This window comes from Olea europaea, chromosome 7 (assembly GCF_002742605.1).
Source record: "Olea europaea var. sylvestris chromosome 7, O_europaea_v1, whole genome shotgun sequence".
Lineage (NCBI taxonomy): Eukaryota > Viridiplantae > Streptophyta > Magnoliopsida > Lamiales > Oleaceae > Olea > Olea europaea.
The window spans coordinates 20,034,220-20,061,143 of NC_036243.1; the positions used below are offsets into that span (position 1 = coordinate 20,034,220).

At 35.1% G+C, this 26,924-nt stretch overlaps 2 protein-coding genes across 4 annotated transcripts; both read right to left on the reverse strand.

Moving 5' to 3' along the window:
• Positions 1-292: 292 nt before the first annotated feature.
• LOC111397347 (imidazole glycerol phosphate synthase hisHF, chloroplastic-like) lies at positions 293-8,119 on the reverse strand. 3 transcript variants are annotated; one of them, XM_023024217.1, is made up of 19 exons: positions 7,892-8,119; positions 7,648-7,730; positions 7,309-7,403; positions 6,916-7,019; positions 5,286-5,455; positions 5,050-5,164; positions 4,759-4,814; positions 4,631-4,672; positions 4,342-4,440; positions 3,565-3,627; positions 3,373-3,435; positions 3,065-3,147; positions 2,781-2,889; positions 2,633-2,686; positions 2,409-2,496; positions 2,087-2,124; positions 1,409-1,514; positions 1,039-1,205; positions 293-588 (listed from the first exon to the last, which is right to left on the reverse strand). In XM_023024217.1, exons 1-19 carry the CDS (start codon positions 8,073-8,075, stop codon positions 529-531), a joined length of 1,779 nt encoding a protein of 592 aa, XP_022879985.1. In that variant the 5' UTR covers positions 8,076-8,119; the 3' UTR covers positions 293-528. The 3 variants fall into 3 exon arrangements, with proteins under 3 accessions (XP_022879985.1, XP_022879986.1, XP_022879988.1); XM_023024218.1 differs by having other exon boundaries at positions 1,031-1,205; XM_023024220.1 differs by lacking the exon at positions 7,648-7,730 and having other exon boundaries at positions 7,892-8,061.
• A 13,259-nt stretch (positions 8,120-21,378) lies between these two features.
• Positions 21,379-24,719, reverse strand: LOC111397348 (WRKY transcription factor 6-like). The gene is made up of 6 exons (XM_023024221.1): positions 24,376-24,719; positions 24,221-24,295; positions 23,969-24,136; positions 23,604-23,852; positions 23,394-23,507; positions 21,379-22,172 (listed from the first exon to the last, which is right to left on the reverse strand). Exons 1-6 carry the CDS (start codon positions 24,565-24,567, stop codon positions 21,576-21,578), a joined length of 1,395 nt encoding a protein of 464 aa, XP_022879989.1. The 5' UTR covers positions 24,568-24,719; the 3' UTR covers positions 21,379-21,575.
• Between the last annotated feature and the right edge of the window lie 2,205 nt (positions 24,720-26,924).

The following is a 26,924-nucleotide window of genomic DNA, read 5'->3' on the forward strand; positions in this document are numbered from 1 at the left end:
AGTGTCTACAAAGGGTTTAAACCGTAAACAGATATAAATGAGTAATGAATTAATAGGTGATATTTATGGATCCTTAAAAAATGTGTAGATGAAAAATGACTTGAATATCTATAAACAATTTATAAACATGAACTGGTCATATAATATCACCTGGAAAATAATGTATCATGAAGAAATGAAATAGAAAACTAGACAATAGAGTAAACAAGCATTGGACTGTACCCAAAAAGTTGGTTGAATATTTGAATAATTTCTTCAATGTGTGATATTTCAAATACGAAAATATTCAAGATGACCGAAACGTAAATATCCATTAAGAGCAATGTCCAGAAGTATATATTAATGGAAGAAACGTTTAGAGTACAATGTATAAATAGTTAAATACCACCATTGGCTAGATTGGAGAAACAAAATTCAAAGATACGCTGAGCGGCTATAACTTGAGGTCGAATTCATCACTGAACAAACAAAACTGTGGTTGTCTGCTAGACGAATATGGAGACTGAGCTTTGAGAAGGGAAAATCCCATTACATTCTAACTTCTATGCCTGCCTTTAACAAGTGCTCTTTCACAGATTGAATAGGCACCTGCAATTCATGAAATGATAAACAGAGATCAATATCAATAATGCATCAATATAAAGAAAAGCACATTCAGGTTTCTAATTACTTTTACCATTTTAAATGTCACAAGTTTATTTCTATCACAATATAGGTTAGCTCGTAGTTTAGATCAATAACAGTATACCACATCATGGATGTAACTGACAGATGTAGCCAAAGAGGTATGTTTGGCTGTGGTTAAAAATTCCGTCAAACTTATTTATTTGTTTTATTTTGCCAAACATGATTTTCAAAGTTATTTCTTTTTGCTAATGAAACGTACTTTTACTTTGTAAAAAGGTAACTTTTAAACACACCTAATAAACTCCAAAGTTCATACTTGATCATGCACAACGAGTGACACATCTTTTATAAGTTACTCAAGCAGAAGCTTCAATGAAACTGAAAGTTTTGTTCAACTGAATACCAAAATACCTCCTTCCGATGGAAAATGCCAGCAGCAAGGGCAGCAGATGCATTTGTTTCCAAGAAAACTTCTGAGAAGTGTTCAACAGCTCCAGCACCACTACTTGCAATTACAGGAATGCTCACAGCATCTGAGATCAGCTTTATTAGATCTATATCGAACCCCTTTCCTTGACCTGAAAGGAACAAATAGACAATCAAAAGACTTATTACAGATTGCTGAGAAGGCATAACTGAATGGCATGTGTCCCTTAACATAACCATACTTTGGAAAGACATCACAACACCCTATAAAATAACTTCACACACACATATTTAAGTTTCAATGACAAAAGAGCACATGGTAGTTCTATGGAAGATTGCAAAAAATCATGTGTACCATCACAGTCTATGCAATTTAGGAGTATTTCTCCAGCTCCCAAATCTTCCACAGCTTTTGCAAGCTCGTATGCTCCAATTGGTCGACCTTCTCTCCCGCCATTCACCTAAAGAATGGTCAAGTTTATTGAGCAAAAAGGATCTCAAGATAGCAATATGCAAAGCAAGACATACAAATGAATACTGAAAATAGAAAACTGAATTTTTCGCATATCAGTTAGTTTTGAAGTGTAGAGACCAGAAACCATCACAATGGAACATATATGAGTGCTTTTTAAATCCCAATGAAATTCAACAAAGATGCAATCATGGTAAAAAGTACTGTTGAATGACAAGAAGTTTGCAGATCAGAACCATTAAGCAGGACCTATCAGTCACAATAATTTGCACTTGTTTATCTATGGCATACTGCAGGGTTAAACTTCCAACACATAGCATTCACTTCTTAGATCAACTGGCCAATTATTTCATATGTGATGATTGCCAGAATAAACCATATACCGAAGTTAGTCTTATCATTTGCAACCTTCATTCATTTTTCTCTCTCACTAGTTTCAAACAAAAAGGTCATTCTTTTTCATACAGGCAAGACTGGCATGAGACACCTGAGAAAGCTATCAAAATGTGTATTTAACTTTGCTGTGCATGCAAGACAAAAGAGAAAGGAATGAGAGCATACAGTGCATTGGTACCATGCGTATTCTTCTCCATTTGGACCTGAAATGAACACGAGCAAATTACACACTTTATCTACTTTACTTCTTTGTACCAGATTTCTCCATTTACAATTTTTATTTTGTTAAGTAGCTGACAGTAGCACTGAGAGTTTCAACATGTACAGTTGTACGTAATAACTGGAAGATTAGAGGGATCCAGAACAATGAACAATTACTGACGGCCAGCTCTAAACAAGATCCCCTTGCACAGCAATAGATTGAATCTGCAAACCAAAGGACTCCAAAGCAACTATATATAGTTAAGACTCTTCAATAGTTGCTCACCTGGATTTCTCACTCTTACAGCCTTGAATTCTACATCATCGGGGTCCTTCAAGTACACCCTACGAGGATCAATGCTTACAACAACCGCCTAATATTTAAGCAGACAAATTCATAAAATTGGCAATGCCATTTTGGAAATGGCAATGTAGAAGCAAGTTGGTGCATGTCATTTTGGTATCAGGAACAAGGAAAGTAACAAATTAGAATTGGCAATGTAACTCTACCTGATTTCCATAAACTTTGGAGATCTGCTCCAGGCTGCTCTTCCCAGTTTTTACCTTAAAAGGAAAAAAAGAAACGTTAACTCAAAATAGGGAAAAAAAAATAAAAATATATGTATATATATAAAAAACCAAAAATGAGGATAAGTACTCCAGTTTTCAAGTATTCTTCAGCTGCATAAACTGCATCACTTCCAATGGAAACCTTATCTGCGCCAGATCGGAAATATTCTGAAGCAACTTCCAAACTAGAGTAGTACCTGAAAAAAGTTAACCAGATCTACACAATAAAATTCTTTTTTTGTCGAAGTTCTGTGACCAGTTATTTAATCTACGAATTCAAGTTTCCTACAGTCACAATGGAAATAAAGCTAAAGAAATACAAACATTTCAAACGAGATGAAGGTCTTTATAATAAATAATGAACAGCTATACCTGCCAGTCCCATCAGTAAAATCACGAATACCTCCTCCAACGGTCAATGGTACAAAAACATTCTCAGAAGTATACCTCAATACCTACAAAGGAACACAAATAGAGGCCATCTTTAATGCATTTTTACATGCAGAAGTTCTATTGATTGGCACACGGGGCACCAATCCATGTACATAGTTAAAAATTCACATGAAACCTACCAACAGTGATTATTCCCAAAATTAAATAAGTTCTACATTACAATATTTCGCTACAAGTGCTAAAGCAAGAACAGAAAATTGAGCATTACAATCGTCAGAAAAACAAACCTGCAGCATAGGCAAATCTCCAAGAGGGAAGTCACGGAAGCCGGTAATATTCAAAAAACTAACCTGAAACTCAATATGTAATCAATTTGAGTTGCTGTAATAGACTGCATTTCTACATGCTCTGTGAGGGATAAGTAATAAAGTCTGTATGTAACAAAAAAAGGCTGTTAATTTTCCTAGGCTAAGGCACACCTCATCAGCCCCATCCAGGTAATATTGTCCAGCAAGATCAACTGGCTTGCCAAGGTTCCTCACCTACAAGGAAAATATAACATATAAGTGCATGTTGCAGATCTTATATCAAATTAATTCGTATTATCAAAAAATAAAAAATATCAAATTAATTCGTATTTAACTCATCAAGTAAAATGATAGTAACAACCTTTAAAATGAACATTATCAAAAGCTTCAACATCCAGTGAATTCATATATCAATCAAGACTTGGAAGATTTTTATGTGTATCTGAATAAAGGAGAATCTGAGTTCATGGCACTAACTACAAGGAACAATTAAAAGAGTTTGAAGTATAATGTAAGGTCCAAGATATGTCACTTAAGAGGATGCTGGAAGAAAATTTTCTGTTGAGATCTTAGCATACAGGGACGATGCAAAAGCACTAGATGCAAACAAACGCAAATGTCTAAAATAATTCCAAGGTAGGAAAATGATAAAAAAAGGTCTAAAAGTAGATTCCACATAGTCCAGCATCGAATTTAAGGAAGGAGACAGAAGGGAATAGAATAGAGGGGGAGGGAGGGCGGGAGAGAGAGAGAGAGAGCATATCAACAATCTAGCAAGTCTTGTATAGATTTATAGATCAATTTCTCTGGGATATGCATAAATTCATGCCATCTAAATCTCAAAATGCACATACCCCAACCTAAAGCATGCAAAAACAAGAAATGTTGCAAGAGGAACACTGATAGTTCGCTAAAAATCCAACTATTATAAAATGCACCAGCTTATACCTCATTCTCTTTGGTGTGCTCTCTCACGTTATATTGGTCTCCTTTGGTTACAACAAGGTCTCCTTTGTCGTTTGTTCTCACATCAAGACAAGCAATGACCTGAACAGTTGTTAAATCAAGCAATAGTTGGTAAATGAAAGTAGTTTCTTTTCACTGGAACAGCAGATAAAATAAAGTGGAAAGAATCTTACTTCTTGGGACTACATTATATGCTATATTAGCCAATTGACGAGAAATTGCTATATAATAAGTTAGAAAAGCAATTTATCAATCGAAATAGGGAACTCACCCTTTTAGCTAGTTTAGAAGCCTTCCTGTGGACTGGTGGCTTCTGTCTTTATGTGAGGATTCAGATTGTTAGATGCTTTAGTGAAATGAGCCAAGAAATATAACAAAATTTGCAGGATTCAAGGCTACCTTTGTTATTTCACACTTCGGATCCAAGAACCTTCTCAGAATAGAAAGACCAACATCTGCAGTCATTTCCAAAAGATGTAAACCTCTAAGAAAATATATATGGTCTCAACAAAAGTTTAAGAACTGAAAGATACATATTTGCAGTGAAATGCAATGTCCAGAGCTACAGCAAAGGAAACATTATTTAGCAAAGTGCACTTTTGCTTCTTGTGTTCACCGAAAAGCTAATTTATGAGAAACTAAACTTCTTTCCTTCTTCGAATCTATTCTCGCATTAAAACTGCAGCTTACCTCCGCTCTTCTCTGGGTGGAACTGAACAGCATGGATATTTCCCCTTCTAACAGAGGCTATGAAGTTCTCACCATAGTTGCAAGTAGATGATATCCAGTCTCTATTGTCATCTGACTACATAGCAAAACAATAAGCGGAAATGGTGGCTTTAAAAACAATGTAAACAAGACAAGAAAGTTTGAATTCATAAAAAGGGGAGGCTCGAAGTGATATAGAAACAAGAAAGAAAGTTTACAGGCATTGCGCGGTAAGAATGAACAAAATAGACATGACGACTTCCAATATCATCCAAAATTTGAGAATCTTTTGTTATTTGGAGAGCATTCCATCCGATATGAGGTACTCGGAAACCATTTGATGAGTCAAAACGTCCAACTGCTCCAGGTATTAAACCAAGTCCCTTTACTGAGGAACACCCAAGAAGTGAAATTCAGCTTCGACAAGAAGATAGGAATTACTAAGAAAATATAGTCTACCTAAATGTACCAATCCACAAAGTAATTATCATGGCAGAAATTAAATTTGAAAATGTCAATATGCCACTAAAAATGAGTAATGCATGTATTAGTACGAAAGAATATCAATAATAGTGATTCTGGTAAAAACTAGCCATATCTGTAAAAACTAGTCATATCTAGAAGTAAACTCATGTCATCCAGAAATCTTTATAAATCGATAATCATTGTCCAGAAAGAGAAGAAGAAGAAGAAGTTCTGTTAAAAGTATGTGCGTGTGCGTGTGTGGAAAACCTAATGGCAAGAATGCAATCGCCCATTTGGGAGTATATATGAAAACATGTTCTTTTCCATTTTTGTCCTACTATTAGTGGATCCCTGTGTAGGCATCAATGCATTTTCTTGAGTTCATTATTTTCGTCTTTTCAGGAATAGAAGGATATCATTTTCTCGCTCAGGTTTCTACCATCACCTAGGAACAACTTTGTCCACCACTGGTGCACTTCTTTGTGTTTGTGTGATCCTTTTCTATTGTTGCCACCAAGTCCCCTACAGCATCAACGACTCACTTCACCCCCCCACCCCCCCCTATTGTAAGATAATATATAGTTGGAACTTAAGTTTCCTTCTCTTTTTGTTAACATTGAACTCTAAGTTGGTAGTTTTGGGTTTTGAAATTTCACCTGCAATCAGGGATATGATCCACCACACTTCTAAAGTGAATTGCACAACATTTTCAATTCCACCTACTGTGATGTTCGCTAATTAGAATATACCATTAAAATAATTGGAGTGAGAATATATTCTAAAAGCCAAATCCTATTGTCAAACCAATTCTCACAAACATCTAGAAAACAGAAAATGAGAACAAAACTTAGGAAATTCTACATATACATAGGCACTAAACTTCCAAGCTGTAGAGTGTAGTATATGTATTCGGCATAATGAATCCTGGAGTCAAATGAATTCAAGACAGTCGAAGGGATTTTGACCCACAATCGGACTGGTATCTTGGTTCCGAACAGCTGAGACTAATGGGGGCCTCTCCAGCAGTATCCAGCAATGGTTTGACATACGGTCCTTACAGGTACCTGCACACAGTCTTCATAGGTACATGCATCTCTCTTAAAGGGACTACAACCAACTTAAGGGCAATGAAATCTATGCTTGATTTGATACCACCAATACAAAACATATCCCATGTCCCAAGTCGAGTTAAAAGATAAGTAAAGAAGGCCTGGTTCGACTCAATTCCAAATACTCCGATTAGCATAAGGCTCTCTCGTCACCACTTGAAATTTACACCCCAAAAGTCAAGTAGAGGTTGAACAATTTGTTAAATGGACCCTAACCTCAAAGGAAGTTTAAAATGCAATGAAATCTAACTAAAAAAAAAGGCAAAGTGATTACCTGGTCCATTTTCCTCACTTGATTCAAATAATAATTGCAGTCCAAGACAAATTCCTAAAAATGGACGATCTTGCTTGATGTACGCACAAAGCACTTCAGCCATCCTACAGAATATTTAAAGTCAACTTTTTGGAGATCTTAACTTATTTGCAGAAAGGAATGTGTCATAGTGATTTGAGAAAATTAATCCATATGTTTGCCATAAAATGGATTTTTGACAGACAGGTCTGAATCAGTAATAAGTGCTATTGATGATTCCATCAAAAACTTGCAACAAACACAATTTTTAAAATTAAATGCAAAACACTGATTGAATATCTTTAAAGACACGCCCAAATTATCTTCTTGAAATGCAAATCATGGAAGTTAGATGATAACATATCGAAAGCTTACTCCTTCTTGTTTAGCACATCCATGGCAGCAGCAAATGCACCTACCCCTGGAAATATGAGGCGTTTGGCATTCATTATGTCCTCGGGTGTTTGTACCTTTAACAAAAACAGATTTACGTTAATTTCTCATTCTAATAAATTCTACTGACTTGTACTATTTTCACAAAAAGAAAAAGAAAAAAAGAAAAAAAAAGAAGAGTTATTTTCATTTAATTCTAATACCTTTAACTGTTTTGCCCCTTCAAATAGCAATTTATATGGATAATAAACTTGTCACAACGAGAATTATCCAAAAATCAGAATTGAGAAAGTACACAGGGGGGAAAAAAATATAGATTACATCTTTGATGTCAAAGCCAAGAAACCGAATTGCGTTTCTGACACTCCGCACATTCCCAGCCCCGTAATCAAGCAACGTCACCACTGTCAACATTTTAACCAGAAAGTTCAAAACAAAAAAAGACAATTGAAAATTACCACCAAAAGCATGAATTCCCACAGCTTAACACATAAACAAGCCTTTTTTCTTGCATTCATACAAAGCAATCATACATTGAATAGTTTACATATTTCTAGATTTATACCAGAGTCATCGTCAACAGAAGAAGAGGCGCGAATTGAGAAGCCTTTTGAAGGTTTCAATTTGCGAGAAATACGCCATAAGCACTGTAGGGAGTGAGAACCAGAGACATTGAGAGAGGATGGTGTAGAATAAGAGGATCCTGCAGTTGGAATCTGTTTAGCTGAAGCGAATGTCGCCGCCTCCATTTTCGTTGGTGCAATTTGCAGACTGAAGCTCTGAGTTTGTACGGCGGCGTTTTGAGTAATGTTGAAAGTTTTGACGGCCCATACTAAAAATGGGCCACAATGGAACTATAATAGCCCAAATTCTTCTTTTGAAGATCCAAATCAAGTTCCTTCAAGAGGAAATTTCAACAGCTACCTTAAAAATAAAAAAAAAAATAAAAAATTCCTTTTTTACATGCTTGTTTGAGCCACATTATTTTCAAAAAAATATATTCTTCAATAGTAATTTGACATTATTTTAACCACATATTTTTCAATAAAATAATATTACACATAAATCTAAAACTTTTCCTTATTTTTTAACCACACATTTTCTATTGATTTAACATGAATAATGCATTTTTTCCCTAAAATGTGGCTCCTAGATTTTCTGAAATATAAGCAGTATAAATAGAAATTGCAATCTATGAACACAATCCCACAAGTAATCCATTTAAAAGTTAAAATCATTCCCCAAACTCGCCTAATAACTCAGACCATAATCTTGTCCCATTTATCCCCAATTATTCTCGCCACATTTTCCTCAATTACCCAGGTCACCGTTACAACTATCAAACAAAAAATGGAAAAATTTAAACCGCCCAAAGTCTTCATTAACACCAAAAAAAACCCTCAAATCGCATTTCAATCCATGCTTATGTAATGTCTATGTCCACAAAATCAATTTTGAGCACTGAAATTTAGCATATTGGGATAAATCAGAGAAAGTTGATGTGACAACAGGAGATGGATTGCATTTATGCGTGTATGATTTCATTGTGGAGCACATTCCATAAGAGCAAGAATTTCCTGTGGCAGGACTTTCAAGGTTATGATTTATTTATTTATTTATTTATTTTTGAGAAGCTGGCAAAAGCCATCGAACGAGGCACCTAGAATGTGTTGCAAGTCTTTTAACATCAGAATACCAAACATCCACTCCTATGGCATTATTGCAAGCTCTTTACTCTTTAGGAAGAGCTTATATAGAGCAAGAAAACTAACAAGGTGAAAGCTCAAAGACAATCCATTGGACCTATAGTGATAAATTGAGACTGGTTCCCGAGCCATTTTTTTCAATCACTCAAACATCCACTCCTATGGAATTATGATTATCGGATACTTCTCCAACCAAAGACACCGTGTGATGTTGCTGCAGATTTTGGAGAACAATGCGTGCAAAATTTTTGGCTCCCAACGGAGCACCTGTTACTGTTGTTGAAGCACGCAACACCCTTGGTGCTCCAGCATTCTACAAAAGGCCTACATGATGTTGTGTATGTCGGCCATCAGGGATGGTAAACTAAAGAAGAGTAAACGCGGTGTATGCTTTTAGTATAGAAGAAGGATTTTGTAGCATTGCAACATATCATTTTATCTTAGCCCCACTACATCTTAGATGACCAGCTTCTTGAATCCGAGCAGATTCTATCACTTGTGTCAGTGCTGTAGGAGCTAATGATATGATAGCAGCAGAAAATGCTTGTGGATCATAAAAGGTCAGGATAAAAGCTTCAATGGGTTTCATGACACTGAGTTTTACTACGTTGAGTGTGGGATAGGTGCTGTCGACACAAAACACATTGAAGCAAATCTTTGTTCCTAACTCTCAAGGAGGCCATATCCATGCTTGCAAAAAACTCATTCATCATCGGAACATTAGAAGATGTGCTAATCATTAAATTAATGGGAAGTGGCATTCCCAAATAAGGTCCAAATACTGATTCAAGTGTAGTAATGTTCGTCACATCCAACACTTCAACAAGAAGAGCATATGGTGTTAACTTTGGATCCCTTTTCTTTAGCTCTGAATAGAAAATTAGTTAGCTATCATTTGATATCATTACTAGGGTAAAATTCCCACCTGTGATGTACTCAATTTTTAAGGTCTTAGTCCTTTCATTGATTTTCAACTGTTTGATACCATCTCAATAATTTTTTGATAATTACAGCATACTAGAACGAGAAGCCTAAAAGTCATTGCATTGCATGTAACAAACACATTCAATCATTCAGCGACCCCATTATTGCACATATAGATTTGTGTAAGTTAGAATTACAAAAAAAAAAAAAAAAAAAAAAAACGGGTGTATGAGATTAAATCGTTTAAGTTTCCAATACTGAGTTAAAAATGTATATGTAATGTTATGACAAACAGACAATCCTCATACATAATCTTTATCGGAAAACGTAAAACTGAAAATGTGATGTATTTATGTTCAGAATTATAAAAAATTGACTATTATAGCATTACAGAGAATGGGTGAGAAGAAAAAAATGCAATTAATATTTTTTTAATGGATAAACTGTTTGCTGTATTGAAGATTTTTGCATTGAACGTGAGCACCACACGTTACACAGGTGCCTGTTTAAATAGGATAAAACACAATGAATTTGTAATGGCAATTGAGTGTTGTGGAAGTTCTCTTCAAAGATCTTCAGATTAGTGATTTTCGGGTTCAGTCCAACGTATCTTTCTCTACCAACAACCAATCCAATCGGCTCCAAACCACAACCAATATAATTCACTTCGGTTGCTATTCAATCTTACCCACGTAGGATAAGAAAATGTGATGATTTGTGACCACAAAGGCTAGGAGAAGACACCACAAAGATATACTATGAAGGAACCACCAATCACACAAAGCAAACAAGCATTTTGGATCCTTCTAGGGGCTATTTTTCACACACCAAAGGGAGCAGTCGAGATTTCTCTTTTTTTTTCTCGCAAAACCGCACAAATCATACAAGAAAGTGGCTAGGGTTATATCTTTATATATACTCTAGGATTAGGTTTTTAGTTAGACATTTAAGGAGCTTAAACGAGCTAAGATTCAAGCCATCCAAGAGGAATACAAGTAGGCTAGGTGTAGCTCATGGATTTGGTTGTTGGACTTATTTTATTCATCGACCTATGCCTATAAAATAATATTAATCCACGTTAACATCATAACCCGAAATTTATTAGGTATAAAAAACCTAACAATTGAGATTTGAAATTCCTCAAAAGATTCTGCATTAAAATTCAAATCTTCATCATAATCTTGAATGAAATTGCAGCTGTTCTTATAGAGTTCAAGATTTTCATCAAACTCAATTCATCTGACTGTAATCCACTCTTCTTCCTTTGTCCAATTTGGTATATTTGAACCATCTCTGATCAAACGGCTGATTCTATCTGTCGAAAAATTAGAAGACGAAGCAGCAATGGTTGAATTCTCGGAAGAATATTTCGGTGCCTCAAATGAATCCCAAAACTTTGATTAGAACACACTGGTCGAAGATTTCCTCGTGAACTCTCTTCTCCCAATTATTTCCCAATCCATGGAAGATTGAGTGTTCCAAAAGTTCTTTCCCCGTCCACCGGAGTTTTGCATCTCATATTAAGCACTTGCTAAAAAATTCCTTAGTATTATTAGACAATTGCCTTGGAAACTCTGATACATCACTAGAATAGCCAATTCTACACAAAGCTGATACCGGGTCATGAATATCCAGCCACAGGGTGCATTCGGTGGCCATTTATATAATTGTGCATCCCAAAGCCCAAATATCAGTGGAAATCCTTGTTCTTCACCGTGGGCAACCTTCGGCACCATATACATTGGTGTACTAGAAAATGATGACTTGACGGCGGCATCAACTTCTTTTATTAATTTAGCATAACCAAAATGTGCAATTTTTAGACCGTCTTTTTCGATCAAAATATTCTGACCCTTGATGTCTCCATGCACCTCTCCATTCAGATGAAGATAATTCAATCCTTGTAACACTTGATATGTGTAAAACTGAATCATAGATAACAACATATGCAGCAGTAGCAACAGCATGATGAAGACCAACTGGAATTAGTTAATATGGTTCTGGTAGTTAAGAGGTTAATGCTTGCATGTCAAACTTAGATTGGTTGTGTAGCTAAGAGTTAGTTCATCTCCTTGTATTTATATAAAATAGTGTATAATTCTAATCAATTAGTAATAATACAATTTTCAGTTCATTTCTTCAATTTGTTCAATATGGTATCAGAGCACTATGCGCTTCATTCTTTCTGTATCCTTCCAATTCAATTGGAACCTCATTGCTCTTTTTGGTTCAAAGAACATCTTTATCTCATGTCAAATTCCATAGATGCTTCGAAACAGAACTAGTTATATTCATTATTTGGTAATTCTTCCATTGATGATGTATCGAGTTATTAGAGGACAGCTCATCACTTCCAGCTCAGCTCAGCTCATCTTGGCGCCAAATTCATAGAAGAATCTAGTTAGTTTAAGCTGTTAGTTTGTTAGTTAGAATACAACTGTAAAATCTGTCTAATTGTATTTATACGGACAATTGTATTCATTTCCAATTCTGTATTTTTGTATTCTGAATAAAAGAGATTTCTTCTCTCTAATATGGTATCGGAGCAAGCCTTTATGCTTCTCCTCCGCCGTATGTGATTTGATCAACAAATGGCTACAGAAAATTTGAATCAATCCGCACATTATCCTATATCATCATCCAGCAGTTCCGCAGTTGATGATGGTTCAAATCCCTACTTTCTTCACCATTCAGATAATCCTGATCTAGTGCTCGTTTCACAACCTCTTACAGGAGACAATTATTCTTCCTGGAGCCGAGCTATGGTAATTGCATTATCTGTGAAGAATAAGTTAGGTTTTATAGATGGATCCATTTCGTCCCCTGAAAATTCTGGTGATATGCTTAATGCATGGATCTGCAACAACAACTTCGTAATTTCATGGATTCTCAATTCGGTGTCAAAGGAAATATTAGCAAGCGTGATATATTTTGAGTCAGCTCATGATATTTGGATCGATCTCAAGGAGAGATATCAGCAGAAAAATGGTCCACACATTTTTCAAATGAGGCGTGAGCTGATGAATCTAACACAAGGTCAATTATATGTTAGTTCCTATTTCACTAAGCTGAAAACTATTTGGGAAGAGCTTAGCAACTATAGACCTTTATGTTTGTGTGGTAAATGTGTATGTGGTGGAAATAAAAAGCTTGCAGAACATTACCAAATGGAGTATGTTATATCATTCTTGATGGGATTACATGAGTCCTTTGCTCAAATAAGAGGCCAGCTGCTGCTAATGGATCCAATTCCCCCAATTAATAAGGTTTTTGCTCTTGTTGCACAAGAGAAGAATCAAAGGAAAGTGAATGCTAATGTTGATATTTCCAACATTAATGAGTCAATGGCCTTTTATGTTAAAAATGAGCTCAGGAAGTCGACTGCAGGACAACAAATGATCAAGTTTCAGAAAAATGAGAGACCTAGGTGCACATACTGTGGATACACCGGTCACGTTGTTGATAAATGTTACAAACTTCATGGCTTTCCTCCTGGTTATAAACCTAAGGAAAGGATTGGAGGATCAAGTAATCAAGCCAACTGTGCTGTGGCGGGTTTGATTTTAGATTCAGACGAAACACAACATAAGGTTGGGGATTTTATGCAAACATTGAATGCTGCTCAATATCAACATTTACTAAGCACGTTGAATGATCATCTCACTGTTGCAAAGTTTGAAACACAATAGGAAGCTGGTCCCGATCAAATTACAGGTACCTGTCTTTCTATTTCATTCAAATCAATGTTGAATTTACCCACAATTTGGATAATTGATTCTGGAGCTACAAGTCATATTTGCTCGAGCCTTTATGCCTTTAACACAATGAGACCTGTCCAGAATGCATCAGTGACTCTCCCTAATAATGTGAAAATTCCTGTCCAATACATTTGAAATGTGAAATTGTCACCTGAATTTGTTCTTGAAGATGTACTGTTTGTGCCTCAGTTCAAATTCAACCTTATATCAGTAAGCTCTTTGACAAGAAAGTCCTCATTTAGCATTACATTCCTTACTGATACGTGTGTTATTCAGGTTTTGCCAACAATGAAGATGATTGGCAAGGGTGAAAGGGCTGAAGATCTTTATATCATTGATACCGGTTGCTTTAATTCAATGCACAATAATGTTGCTAGTTCTGATTTTTCATGTAATTCTGTACGATCATTAGGCAATGTAAATAGATTTGGCATCATAAACTTGGGCATTTATCTTTTAAGAAACTAGACATGATGAAAGATTTGTTAAATTTTGATGTGAGGAAGAAAGATTTCCATATTCCATGTCATGTATGCCCTTTGGCCAAACAAAGAAGGCTTTCATTTCTCTCTAATAATCATTTGTCTCATGCTGCCTTTGATTTAATTCACTGCGATGTTTGGGGCCCTTACAATGTGGCTACACATGCTGGTTACAAATATTTCTTGACATTGGTAGATGATTGCACGAGGTTCACATGGGTTTATCTGATGAGACAGAAATCTGATGCTATTTTCATCATTCCTAGGTTCTTCTCCCTTATAGAAACTCAATTCAATAAGGTGATAAAATGTTTCAGATCTGATGATGCCAAAGAGTTGATGTTCTCAAATTTTTTTACTGTCAAAGGGGTAATTCATCAGTAATCCTGTGTTGAAAGACCAGAACAGAACTCTGTGGTTGAAAGGAAACATCAACATCTCCTCAATATTCCTCGAGCATTATTCTTTCAGTCTAGAATCCCTATCCAATTTTGGGGAGAATGCATTCTTACAGCCACTTACATCATAAATAGAACACCAGCTCCAATCTTGCAAAACAAAACTCCATTTGTATGTATGTACAAAATTCATGTGGATTACAATCATCTTCGAACATTTGGGAGTCTTTGCTTTGCCTCTACTCTGTTGTCTCATAGAACAAAGTTCCATCCAAGGGCCAAGGCATGTGTATTTGTTGGATATCCTCCAGTTATTAAAGGATACAAACTATATGACATTACTTCTAAATCATTTTTCATTTCCAGAGATGTTGTTTTTCATGAACACATCTTTCCTTTTCAATCAATCCCATCATCCATAGACATTATCGACCCTTTCCCAGACGTTGTGTTGCCAAATGTACTTTAAGACTTACCATTGGCTCACCTTTGTATAAATGCCTCCTCTGCCAATAATTCCCATGATATTCTTCATGCTCATACCTCCAGTACTGACCATAATTCAGTTTAATCCCACTCACCAATTCCTAGAAGAAGCAGTAGGCCACACAAGGCTCCTTCCCATCTTCATGATTTTCATTGCAATCTTTTAGCCAAAAATCCCTCCACTCAAAGTAATTCTTTGTATCCTTTATGTAAGTTCCTGTCTTACAAACCCTTTTCACACTCACATAACTCCCTTCTTTTCAACATATCCTCTGCTTTTGAGCCTCAGTATTATCACCAAGCAATAAAGTATGATCATTGGAAGAATGCTATGGCTGAAGAGTTGACAGCTATGAAAGCCAACCATACCTGGTCAATTATGGCCTTACCTAAGGACAAACATTCTATAGGATGCCAGTGGGTTTACATGGTCAAGTTTAAATTAGATGGAAGCATAGATCGATATAAAGCCCGGTTAGTAGCAAAAGACTACACACAACAAGAAGGCTTGGATTTCAATGAAATATTTTCTCTAGTTGCAAAGTTAGTAATTGTCAAGGCTCTTTTTGCTGTTGCAGTAGTTAAACAATGGCATCTTGTCCAATTAGATGTAAACAATGCATTCCTTAATGGTGATTTGTTTGAGGAAATATACATGAACTTACCTTTGGGCCATCCTAAACAGTCCACAGTCCGTGTTCAAGGAGAGAAATTAGTATGTAAACTTCATAAGACAATCTATGGCCTAAAGCAAGCTTCTAGGCAATGGTTTTCGAAATTCTCTCGAGCACTTCTACTGCACGATTTTCAGCAATCAAAATCAGATTACTCCCTATTCACGAAGGGTTCTGGTGCATCATTTGTTGCTTTATTGGTTTATGTTCATGACATAATAATTATTGGATCGGATACTAAGATGATTGATTCATTGAAAAATTTCTTGCACAGCCAATTCAAGTTGAAGGACCTTGGTAAGCTAAATACTTTCTTGGCTTAGAAATAGCTAGGTCGCAAAAAGGTATTTTTCTCTCCCAGAGGCATTATGCTTTGCAACTACTTGAAGACACTGGCTTCTTGGCATGCAAACCAGCATTGTTACCAATGGATCCTAATGCAAAACTCAGTTCCTTTGAAGGAGAGCTACTGGAAGATGCATCCCTATATCGCTGACTGGTTGGCCGCCTATTGTACTTAACTATTTATCGTCCGGACATAACCTTTGCTGTCCATAAGTTAAGCCAATATGTCTCGCAGCCTCGCCAACCTCATTTAGATGCTGTACATCATCTCTTAAGATACCTCAAATCTACTCCAGGTCAAGGATTGATGTTTGATGCATTATCCTCTTTCTAGATTAGAGCCTTCACTGATGCTGACTGGGGATCATGTGTTGATTCAAGAAAATTAGTTACTGGTTTTTGTTTGTTTCTTGGGGATTCTTTAATCTCTTGGAAATCTAAGAAGCAAACTACCGTATCCAGATCTTTAGCAGAGGCGAAATATCGTACTTTAGCGTCAACAGCTTGTGAAATTATTTGGGTTCATAAGCTCTTCCTTGACTTGCAGGTCCCGATTTCACTTCCAGCTCAGGTTTACTGTGACAATCAAACTGCCATCCACATCGCTACTAACCCAATTTTTCATAAAAGGACAAAGCATATACAGATCGACTACCATTTCGTTCGCGATAAAGTTACCAATGGTGTCATCAAACTGTTACCAATTCGTACTCAGCATCAATTGGCTGATATGTTCACCAAACTGCTATTGTCTTCTCAGTTATTCCCACTCTTATCCAAGATGGCTATTCTCAATCTACATAGTCCATCTTGAGGGGGAGTATTAGAGGACAGCTCATCACTTCCAGCTCAGCTCATCTTGGCGCCAAATTCATAGAAGAATCTAGTTAGTTTAAGCTGTTAGTTTGTTAGTTAGAATACAACTGTAAAATCTGTCTAATTGTATTTATACGGACAAGTGTATTCAATTCCAATTCTGTATTTTTGTATTTTGAATAAAAGAGATTTCTTCTGTCAAATACGAGTCCATATTTCATTCACCACTCTGATAGCCCATGGCTTATTCTTGTCTCGCAACCTCTGACCAAAGATAATTACACCTCATGGAGTAGAGCAATGGTTATTGTTTTATCAGTGAAAAACAAGTTTGAATTCATTGAGGAATCTATAACTAAGCTTGAAGGTAATGATGATCTTCTCAATTATTGGATCCGCAATAACAACATTATGATTTTGTGGATCCTAAATTCTGTGTCCAAAGAGATATCTGCAAGTGTCATCTATTCTGAATCTACTCATGACAATTACATTAATTCTATGGAGAGATATCAACAGAGAAATGGACCTCGAATATTCCAATTGAGACATGAACTGATGAACTTGACTCAAGGTCAATCCTCTGTTAGCACATACTTTACCAAATTGAAAACTATTTGGGAAGAATTAAGTAATTACAGACCTGTATGTTCCTTTGGAAAGTGCAATTGTGTGAGAAATAAGAAGCTATCCAAGCACTACCAAATGGGATATGTCATATCCTTTTTGATAGGGTTAAATGAACCCTTTTCTAAAGTTAGAGGGCAATTACTATTAATGGATCCTATTCTTCCAATAAATAAAGTCTTCTTTCTTTTTTCTCTAGAGAAGCATCAAAGCAGTGTTGATACCAACACAAGTGTATCTTTTTGCTGATTCCATGGCATTTTATGCCAAAGATGATCCAAAAGGGACTAATATAGGATAATTGCACAAGAAGGAAAGGCCTATATGTACTTACTATGGTTACGTAGGCCATCCTGTAGATAAATGCTACAAGCTGCATGAATATCCTCCAGGATATAAGACCAAATCGAAATTTGCATCTAGTTGCAAGTCATGTGTCAACAACCAGTCCAATTCTTTCATTGCTAATCAAATTTCTGAATCTATTTCATATCCAACCCAAGGCAATGTTGGAGACTTCATGCAAACTTTAAATCCTACACAATATCAGCATCTGATGAACACGTTGAGTAAGTCATTTGGTGTCTGCAAAGGTTGATGCAGCAGTTGATGTACATTCTAATTAGATGTCAAGTACATGTTTCTCCATTTCTCAATTTTCCTGGACATTGGGTGGTGGACTCAGGAGCTACTAGCCATAGCTGCTTCAATTCCTTATTCACAAAAGGATCTAGCAGCAGCTTTGTAGCCCTTCTGCTTTATGTTGATGAAATAGTTATTGTTGGACAAGATCAACAAGTCATTGATTCTTCAAAGTCATTCTTACATGGCTAATTTAAGCTCATTGACCTTGGACAGCTAAAGCACTTCCTTGGTATGGAAATTTACAAATCATAGAAAGGTGTTTTCCTATCCCAACATCATTACACTCTTCAATTACTTGAAGATATCGAGTTTCTAGCTTGTAAACCTACTATTACCCACGGATCCCAAGCTTCGTCTTAGCTCATTTAAGGGAGAACTCCTTGCTGATGCTTTAATGTATTGAAGGATAGTGGGTCGCTTATTATACCTACCATATTTCGCCCAGATACTATATTTGCAGTCCACAAGCTCAATCAATTTGTGTCTCAACCCAAACAAACTCACCTTGATGCGGTCCATCATCTCCTACAATATTATAAGACTACTCCAGGTCAAGGCATCCCATTTTCTACACAATCATCTTTCTAGCTTTGAGCATTCTCTGATGTAGACTGGGAATCCTTCCTTGATTTGACACAAATTTTTGCATCTTTCTTGCAAATTCATTAGTCTCGTGGAAGGCTAAGAAACAAAGCATCTTGTCTAATTCTTCAGTTGAAGTAGAATATCGTGCATTAGCTTCCACAGCAAGTGAACTTGTATGGCTCAATCAACTACTCCATGATTTTTAGATTTCCACATATGCTCCTACCTTGATCTTCTGAATTAATCAAGTAACAATTCATATTGCATCTAACCTAATCTTTCATGAACGAATTAAGCACATCGAAATGGATTGTCATTTTGTTTGAGATAAAATCAATGATGGGTTTATCAAACTGTTATCCGTTTGATCCCATCATTAGCTAGCTGATATTTTCACTAAGCCCGAGTTTGGCCCCTAGTACATTCCATTCCATTACATTTCATTTTTATCTCTCATATTTTCAATCACACACTCTTCCATAAAATGATATTACACATAAATCGAAAACTTTTCCTTCATTTTCAACCACGCATTTAAAAAAGAAAAAAAAACACCATTCCTCCCATTTTCATTTGAAAAAATGGGGGCCAAACGGGGGCTTAATCTTTATCAGCTACTTTGTTGTTTCCTTTACTGTCCAAAATGTGAGTTATCAACCTGCATGCTTCATCTTGAAGGGGAGTAACATAATATGCAACAGCAGCAACAATATGATGAAGACCAGCTGAATTAGTTAACTTAGTTTTGATAGTTAAAAGGCTAATGCTTACTTGTCAAACTTAGATTGGTTGTATAGCTAAGAGTTAGTTAGAGTTAGTTCAGCTCCTTGTATTTATATACAACCAGTCAATTAGAAATAATATAATTTTCTGCTCATTTCTTCAATTTGTTCGATAATAGACTCCTATAATAACCTCCCCTGATTTCTGATTCGATCGAACAATGCCCCATTGGGAACATACCCCAAGAAAGGATTGTAAATAGGATTATTGTGCTCTTTACAAGTAATCTTAGAACATAAATACCTAATAACATAAGGAGAGTTGAGTTGAGAAATTATAGACTGCTCTTTTTGTAAAAAGCAAGAAGAAGAAAGCTCTGTGGACTTCATTGCGAAAAATTCATAGGAGGAAGTGCTGGCGACTACCTAATATAGGACCTCTTGTCCATTCAATTGGAGAGAAATTGTAGTGCAGTCTTATTAGGTTTTATGTGTGTCCTTTATACTGAGAAACTTCTAATGTGTGTTTCTATGTGACGTCGAGATGCCATACATGTCAAACGATAGGTCTCTGCATAAAATAATACTGCTAGAGCTCGTGCGACATGGCAGTGGTAGGCTAGCGACAGAATAGGTTTCGACCCTTCATGTAGATTGGTGAGTTTTAGGGCGTATCTCTTCATGCACACCCTCTACTCCCAATCATATGAAATCATAGCATAACATAAAAATTCATATTATTTTAGCCGAAATTATGCATAAAATTTTTATTTTTCATTTCATTTTAAAAGGAGTACAAAAACCATCTTTTGGTTTGTTGTCCTTGTTTTTTGAAGTATTGCAAATACAAGAAGATAACTGTTCTATCTTGAGAGTTGATTGCTATCATCCGAGGGTAATGTTGTGGGAGCAAAATCAACTAAAAGACAAAAACTTCAACTATTGCCTCAACTTTGCATCCATTTTACTTAGTGTTACTTTGTTCTTTTTCGTTGGCGTTTATTTGGTGTTCTATTACTTCTCTCATTTCCGTTGCTCTGTCCAATTTGGTAAGGTAGGTAAATTCATATTTGATTAAAGGTATCGCTCAAATCCATTTTTACAAACAAGAAGAATAATGTCTATTATAAAAGGTTGCCACAACCATCCATAAAGTAGATTCTTAAATCCAAAAGCTCATGGAGGGGGCGGTGATAATGGTGATGATTTGATGATTCAAATGTGTAGGCTAGTGATTAAAGGCTTCCTCTCTTTCAATTTAAAAGTTGTAGGCAATACGATTCGGTGCTGGTGTGAGCACTTGGGGACATTGGTTTCACAGCTGGAAACCTCATAAAGTTAGGAGGGTTCAACAACCACTAACAAAAAGCTGCTTCTGTCAAAACTCTAGGGCATGTTTTCGAGTTATTTCCACTGGTTTTTACCCCTTTTTGGGTCACAGTTAAAATTTACATAATCAAGCGACATTTTAACTTAAGCTTGAAAATTCCCAACTGATTTCGTAACTAGTGGAAGACGGAAGAGGAGATCAGAAGGCTGGCCCTTCTTGCACCTAAAATAGTCTTCATAGTCATCCTCCGTTTGCTCTTTGTTGATTTCTTCTGTGGAAATATTATAACATTTGCTCTACCATATTTCTACCATTTTCTGCTAGCTTGCGTTTGTTAAATTTTCTAAAGCTTAATTTTCCAGCATGGGGAACATAATTTATGTTACATCTTTGGAAATGGCATCGATTCAATACTACGAAACCATTTTCACCGATCGAGGGATCAGCTATAACACAGTTCAACAAGAGCACGAATTCATGAAATTTCTTCTTTCAAGAGTAGTAACAGGTGAGAGTATTACTGATCACTACCTCGTTTCAGCACTCCCCTCACGTGTATATCGAAAAATGGATTTGCATGCCATATGACCACTTACACCGTTCATTGTGTTACAAAAATTTGTACAGGATGCAGACAAATTATTTATTTTACGTACTGGTCGAAAATCAAAGAACGGAAAAAGTAAAAAAGAAACAACAATGAAGAGCAAATATGTGTTCTAAGAAAAAAAGGTGCATGCTCATACGTAACTCACTTCTCTGCAAAACTTAAATTTCCCATGTTTCTGTCACTGCTATTTTTCGGAGAGTTTTTACTGTCAATACCAATATCTGGGTTTAGATTGCCTATGATAGAGCTTAAAGCTTCTGCTATGGCTGCTGTAAATTTTGGGTCTGAGGCAATGGCAGCAGTAGCTGCATTTGTCATATCGTGAGAGCTTTCACTACTAAAAAATGCGGCATCAGAGACTCCGGGGAGAAATCTCGAATGGTTGTAAAGAGCGTGGGCAATGGCCTGTGGCCCGTGCCCGAAATCTCGAGTGAATTGGCCTGGTAGCATTTGCAAGTGCGAATGGGTGGTGGGAGTGGTTGTGAGATCTAATGTAACAGTAGGGAATGGTGCTGAAGCTGAAATTGATGCAAAATTTGCTGAGTAAGGAAGAATAGTTCTAGTGAGCATGTTAGGGTTCATGAATCCATCGGCACTTGGCATTGGCCCTGATAGCAACATTGATGCGGCTGCGGAGGTGGTGGAGGCCATTGACATGGCGGCCGGCGGTAGCGGATGGTTGTGGTTGCCTTCATAAGTGGTTATAAGTACCAAACGATCTTCCATACTCCGTTGCACCTGTCACATAAATATAGCCTCCTATAATTTGCACTTAAAACAAATAAGAAAGTTCTATCTTACACAACTTAAGGTTTATTATTATTATTATTATTTTAAAATATGACATTACACGCACGTCAAACTTAGCCCATGTTTGGTCTCTATTTCTTAAAACTCATTTTTATTCAAATTCATTTTTAATACAAGTTTTATGGGATCCATAACTTTTAGCCTAAATCTATTAAAAATATAATTTTTATGCAAACCAGACGGGCTTATCAAATTCTCCCATTTAACTGAAATGTTGAAAATATAAACAAATATGGCTAAAACCATTAGAGTCGATGTATTTTAAACATTCATGTTGGTAACCGAATTTTATTATCGGTTTTGCTAGTGATACATCGGGGTGTACCTAATGGTGTACACCCCACTCTCATGGACGAAAGATCCAATTGAATAAAATATCATTTCTTTCATATTGGTTCCACACCCATGTGAGTAAGGTGTATACCATTCGATACACCCTATTATGTACCACTAGACAAATTCCTTTAGTATATTCTAAGTTGGTCTTCATTTTCAATTCTACCTATATCCCTCTATCTTCGTTAGTGCCGTCTATAATTATAACTGCCGATAATTTCAAAAACCATCATTTCGTATTTTTTACTTATTTTGCAAAAACGGAGTTCTATGTTTTATAGTATAACTAATGAAATACGGGACACGACAATCTAATTGATAGCTTAATTGGCACAAACCTGGAATATGATTTCACATTTTTAGTCGGTCAAACTAATGAAAGTAGATATATTAAGCCATGTTTGACGACCTTTAGAAATTTCAATTATTTTCTATAGTATCATTTTTCACCACACATTCACACAATAAAATATTTTACATACAAACAAATAAAGTTTTCTTTTTAACCATACATTCTTCAAAAATACTATTCAAAATTCTTTAATTTTTCAAATAATGAGTGTCCAACAGGGCCTGCCTAAACTACTTGAAACAAGGTTAAGTGTAGTGACCATCTTATATCATAGTGAAAAATCTAGTAACCGATGCGAACTAAAAGTTTAATGTCGACCCGCGTATAAAACCCTAATAAATAAATTGGTTGCACTGTGACATTCAAAGCTTTTTAGACGAGTTGAATCCATATTAATACGATTCAAGAGATGTAAAATAATAACGAGAAGAAAGCATCAATAATAGAGTGATTAACCGTACTTGTTTGCGTACTGGACAACCAACTGCCATGGTACACCGATAATAAGCTCGAGGGAAGGGGTTCCCTTTTGCCATTTTTTGCCCATACTTTCTCCACTGGCATCCATCAGAGATCTATACACAGGTCAATATAAATATTTGGTTCATATTAGTATGCATTTGCGAATAGAATTGAACAATATAATAGACGATATCTATGATTTGACTTACTATAGATGCCTCTGATCGTGCTCGAACGGAGACACGGGCCTTTTTAATTGTGGCTTCTGCAGCTTGATCCGTATCCTTGGAAGAAGAATGAAATTTTGGTACTTTATTTGGAATCCATTCTTGAAAATTCTTTTCTGGGCTCTTTTCGCTCGTTGAATTCTTCTGCAATTCATTAGCCATTGACTTCTCCTCCATTGACTTGGAGACCAAAAATCGCTGTTTTTCTTCTTCTCCCACTCCGTCGTTAATCTATCAAAATATCACAACAAAGGATCAAATTGATGGCCCAAAGTTTTCTCTTTTAGTTCCATATTTGAATAAGACTAAAGAGTATAATCATAGTAATATATATAAATAGTACCAACCTTTCGATCTCCTGTGCTAATTGCACCTTTTAGGTTTTGTTGATGCTGTAAGAGTGTTCCAATTTGCATTTGTAAAGAATAATTTTTACTGTTTATTTGATTCAACATAGCTCTTAATCGTTCATTTTCCATGTTCACACGATCAAACTCAGACTTGAGAACTAAAAACTGCACCAGAATCAATCTTCAAGTCAAAGAACAGCACGAATAATAATAATAAACTCATCACACAATACTATCTTTCGATCTTACTTCGTTGGAAATTTTATTAACCACAGTAGATTTGTCACTAGCCGTTGTGTTTGTCGTCAGAAGATTCAAACCAGTCTACAATCATAAAAACATCGAAAAATAAAACATCGATTTCCCAGAGAAAAAAAGGGTTTTCATAAGAATAATTAGCATACGCTTATGTTAAGACGAAGCTCTTGTTCAACACAGTCAAAGTTGCTCTCTTTCTTGAATTGAAACATTGTTGATGCATCCTTAGAACAATTCTCATCAGCAAAGAAATCCATTTCATTGACAACCCTTTTCTCTCCATGATCATCAAGAGAATTGATAATCACCGTATGATCATGATCACTTGGGCCGTCCATATTTAAATGCAAGATCCAAATACAAAAAACTTGATCTTATCTTCAATGGAGAGTCTCCCTCTTTTTCTCTGTCCAAAAGAGATGAGTTTTCAGAGTCCTGAGTGTGTGTTGTGCGTGTGTATTTTGGGTCTTGGAAGTCTTATTAGAAGTTTCTGCAATTGACTAGGCATTAATATTTAACCATAAGGACTTATGACCAAATGGAATGATCCATTGGAAATGGTAGAAAAAATGGAGCGAGGTGAGATGGTGCATCAAGTAGATTCAGCCCCGTTGGTATCCATTCTCTTTCATTTTTTTCCTCTATTTTATTTTTAACCATACAATCTTTCATAAAATAATATTATACCTAAGTTGAAAATTTTTCATTCTTTCTCAATCACACATTCTTCAAAAAAATATTATTCCAAACATTAAATTTTTAAAAAATAGGGGGCCAAACGGACAGAATCTACTTAGTGTCAGAATCGAGTTTGACTCGTTCTCATAAATTCACCTCCCTGATTCCTCCGGCGCATTCCACCACCGGGGACGAGAAATTTTGACCCTGTATTATTATTATTATTATAAATAAACTGCAACGATTCTCATAAAAAAAGAATAATAAATAAATAAATTTTTTTTTAAATACGGTGTATTATTAATTGAAGACTTTCACCTAAGATTTTGCACCTTAATTACTGTTCTTGATTCTTCATTATATTTCTGAAGAAAGGTCTAAAAAATAAATATGAAAATAGACCTAATAAAAATCAACCCTCAGTTTAGTACGGCAAAGACGGAAAAAATATAAATATTTATTATTCTTTGTCATTTATTTCGCAATGCATTGACTATAAGAAACGTGAGCCTTGGCAATTAACTTCATTACATTAATTTAATACTTTAAAAGACGTGCAGATATTGTTTATTGATTTTTATTATACAATGGAAAATCATATCTTCAGAAATGTAGCGTAGTTTCTTGAATATGTATACTTGTTAATTAACTGTTTCTTTTTTAATTCTAAAGTCACAGTCGCAATATGATTAATAATTATAAAAGTCTCTCTTTTTAATTTCATATTAATGTATAAAAAGAATAAGTACCCATAAAATAATGTAACTTCTCTTGCACGAAAACTTTTCAAAATTTGTGCTCTTATTTTGTGATCATTTCAGACAAAATGAAGGCCCGTTTGGTATACATTAAAGTAAAAATGAGAATGAGAAATATAGTCGTTACGGATCCCACATAAGAGATAGAAAATGAAATATGGTGGCTTGATGTGATGGATAACGGTCATATTTTTTTATTTTAATGGGCAAATAATGAGAATCAAACGGGGATTTAAATGTTTAACCGTGCTTAAGAGTTGCTTCACTAGAAAGTAAGTTAAAAGTTTACTATTTTAGTTAATAATTGAAAAGGTATAATTTTAAAAGTACTCTAAAAATAAATAAGTAATTTTTCAAAAAAAATCATTGAGTTTTTTGTGTACATATACAAGCTATAAAAATCAAACGATTATTACTGATTTTATATTTACAGTTTGAATAAAAAAATAAATAATAATAATAATTTCCAAAAATAATTGACATCAAAATTAAATATAATATATATGCCCATGTCGGCATGCTATTGGCTCAATGGAAACAACGTAATAATATCAATCTCTTTGTAATATATTCATGTACGCATTACATTAAAAAAAAAAAAAAAAAAACATAAAAGATGATTGACTCTAAAGTTATGTTTGACAAGTTTTATAAATATTTTAAATTATAATAATTTTTATCAAAATACTCTTTTTCTATATGTTTTATAAACACTACAAATATTATTCACTTTTTTATCATTCGTTTTTATTTATTCATAAAAACTATTATTTATAACCACTTTTCAAACATATTATGCTCATTTTTGCTTTTGCTAAAAAAAATTAATTTTTTTTTCTAAAAGTTGATAAAATATGTGATTGAAAAATTAATAAAATTTGTGAATTTCATATATGTGATTGAAAATGAATTTGAAAAAAAATAAATTTTAAAAAATGGAAGCCGAACAGAAACTATATTTCTTTAATTATTTGACGATGGTAACATTAAAAGAAGTGAGTTCATTTGTAGGTTTTTAATTCATTGTATATCAAGGGGGCAATTATGACAAAATATGTTTGTAGTTTGTACACATAGATGAAAATGTACTCACGAATGGATATTTAAAGGTTGATAGATATTCTACGAAGGATGATGTATCATGATTGAGATTATATATGTATTTTATCAATTGTTTTCCAAAGAAAGTCTTTCGTTCATTATAACTTTAAATTGTTTTTTTCTACAGAACGAGATTATCTATCAAATATAGAATACGC

Excerpts from the sequence above, each read along its gene's own strand:
- LOC111397347 (XM_023024217.1), bottom strand. The coding sequence starts at position 8,075 with ATGGAGGCGGCGACATTCGCTTCAGCTAAACAGATTCCAACTGCAGGA. Across the intron at positions 5,456-6,915 it reads AAGTGAGGAAAATGGACCAG|TAAAGGGACTTGGTTTAATA; the intron begins GTAATCACTTTG and ends GGTGTTCCTCAG. Across the intron at positions 4,441-4,630 it reads CTTCTAAACTAGCTAAAAGG|GTCATTGCTTGTCTTGATGT; the intron begins GTGAGTTCCCTA and ends ACAACTGTTCAG.
- LOC111397348 (XM_023024221.1), bottom strand. The coding sequence starts at position 24,567 with ATGGACGGCCCAAGTGATCATGATCATACGGTGATTATCAATTCTCTT. Across the intron at positions 24,296-24,375 it reads AGCTTCGTCTTAACATAAGC|ACTGGTTTGAATCTTCTGAC; the intron begins GTATGCTAATTA and ends TTATGATTGTAG. Across the intron at positions 24,137-24,220 it reads TTAATAAAATTTCCAACGAA|TTTTTAGTTCTCAAGTCTGA; the intron begins GTAAGATCGAAA and ends ATTCTGGTGCAG.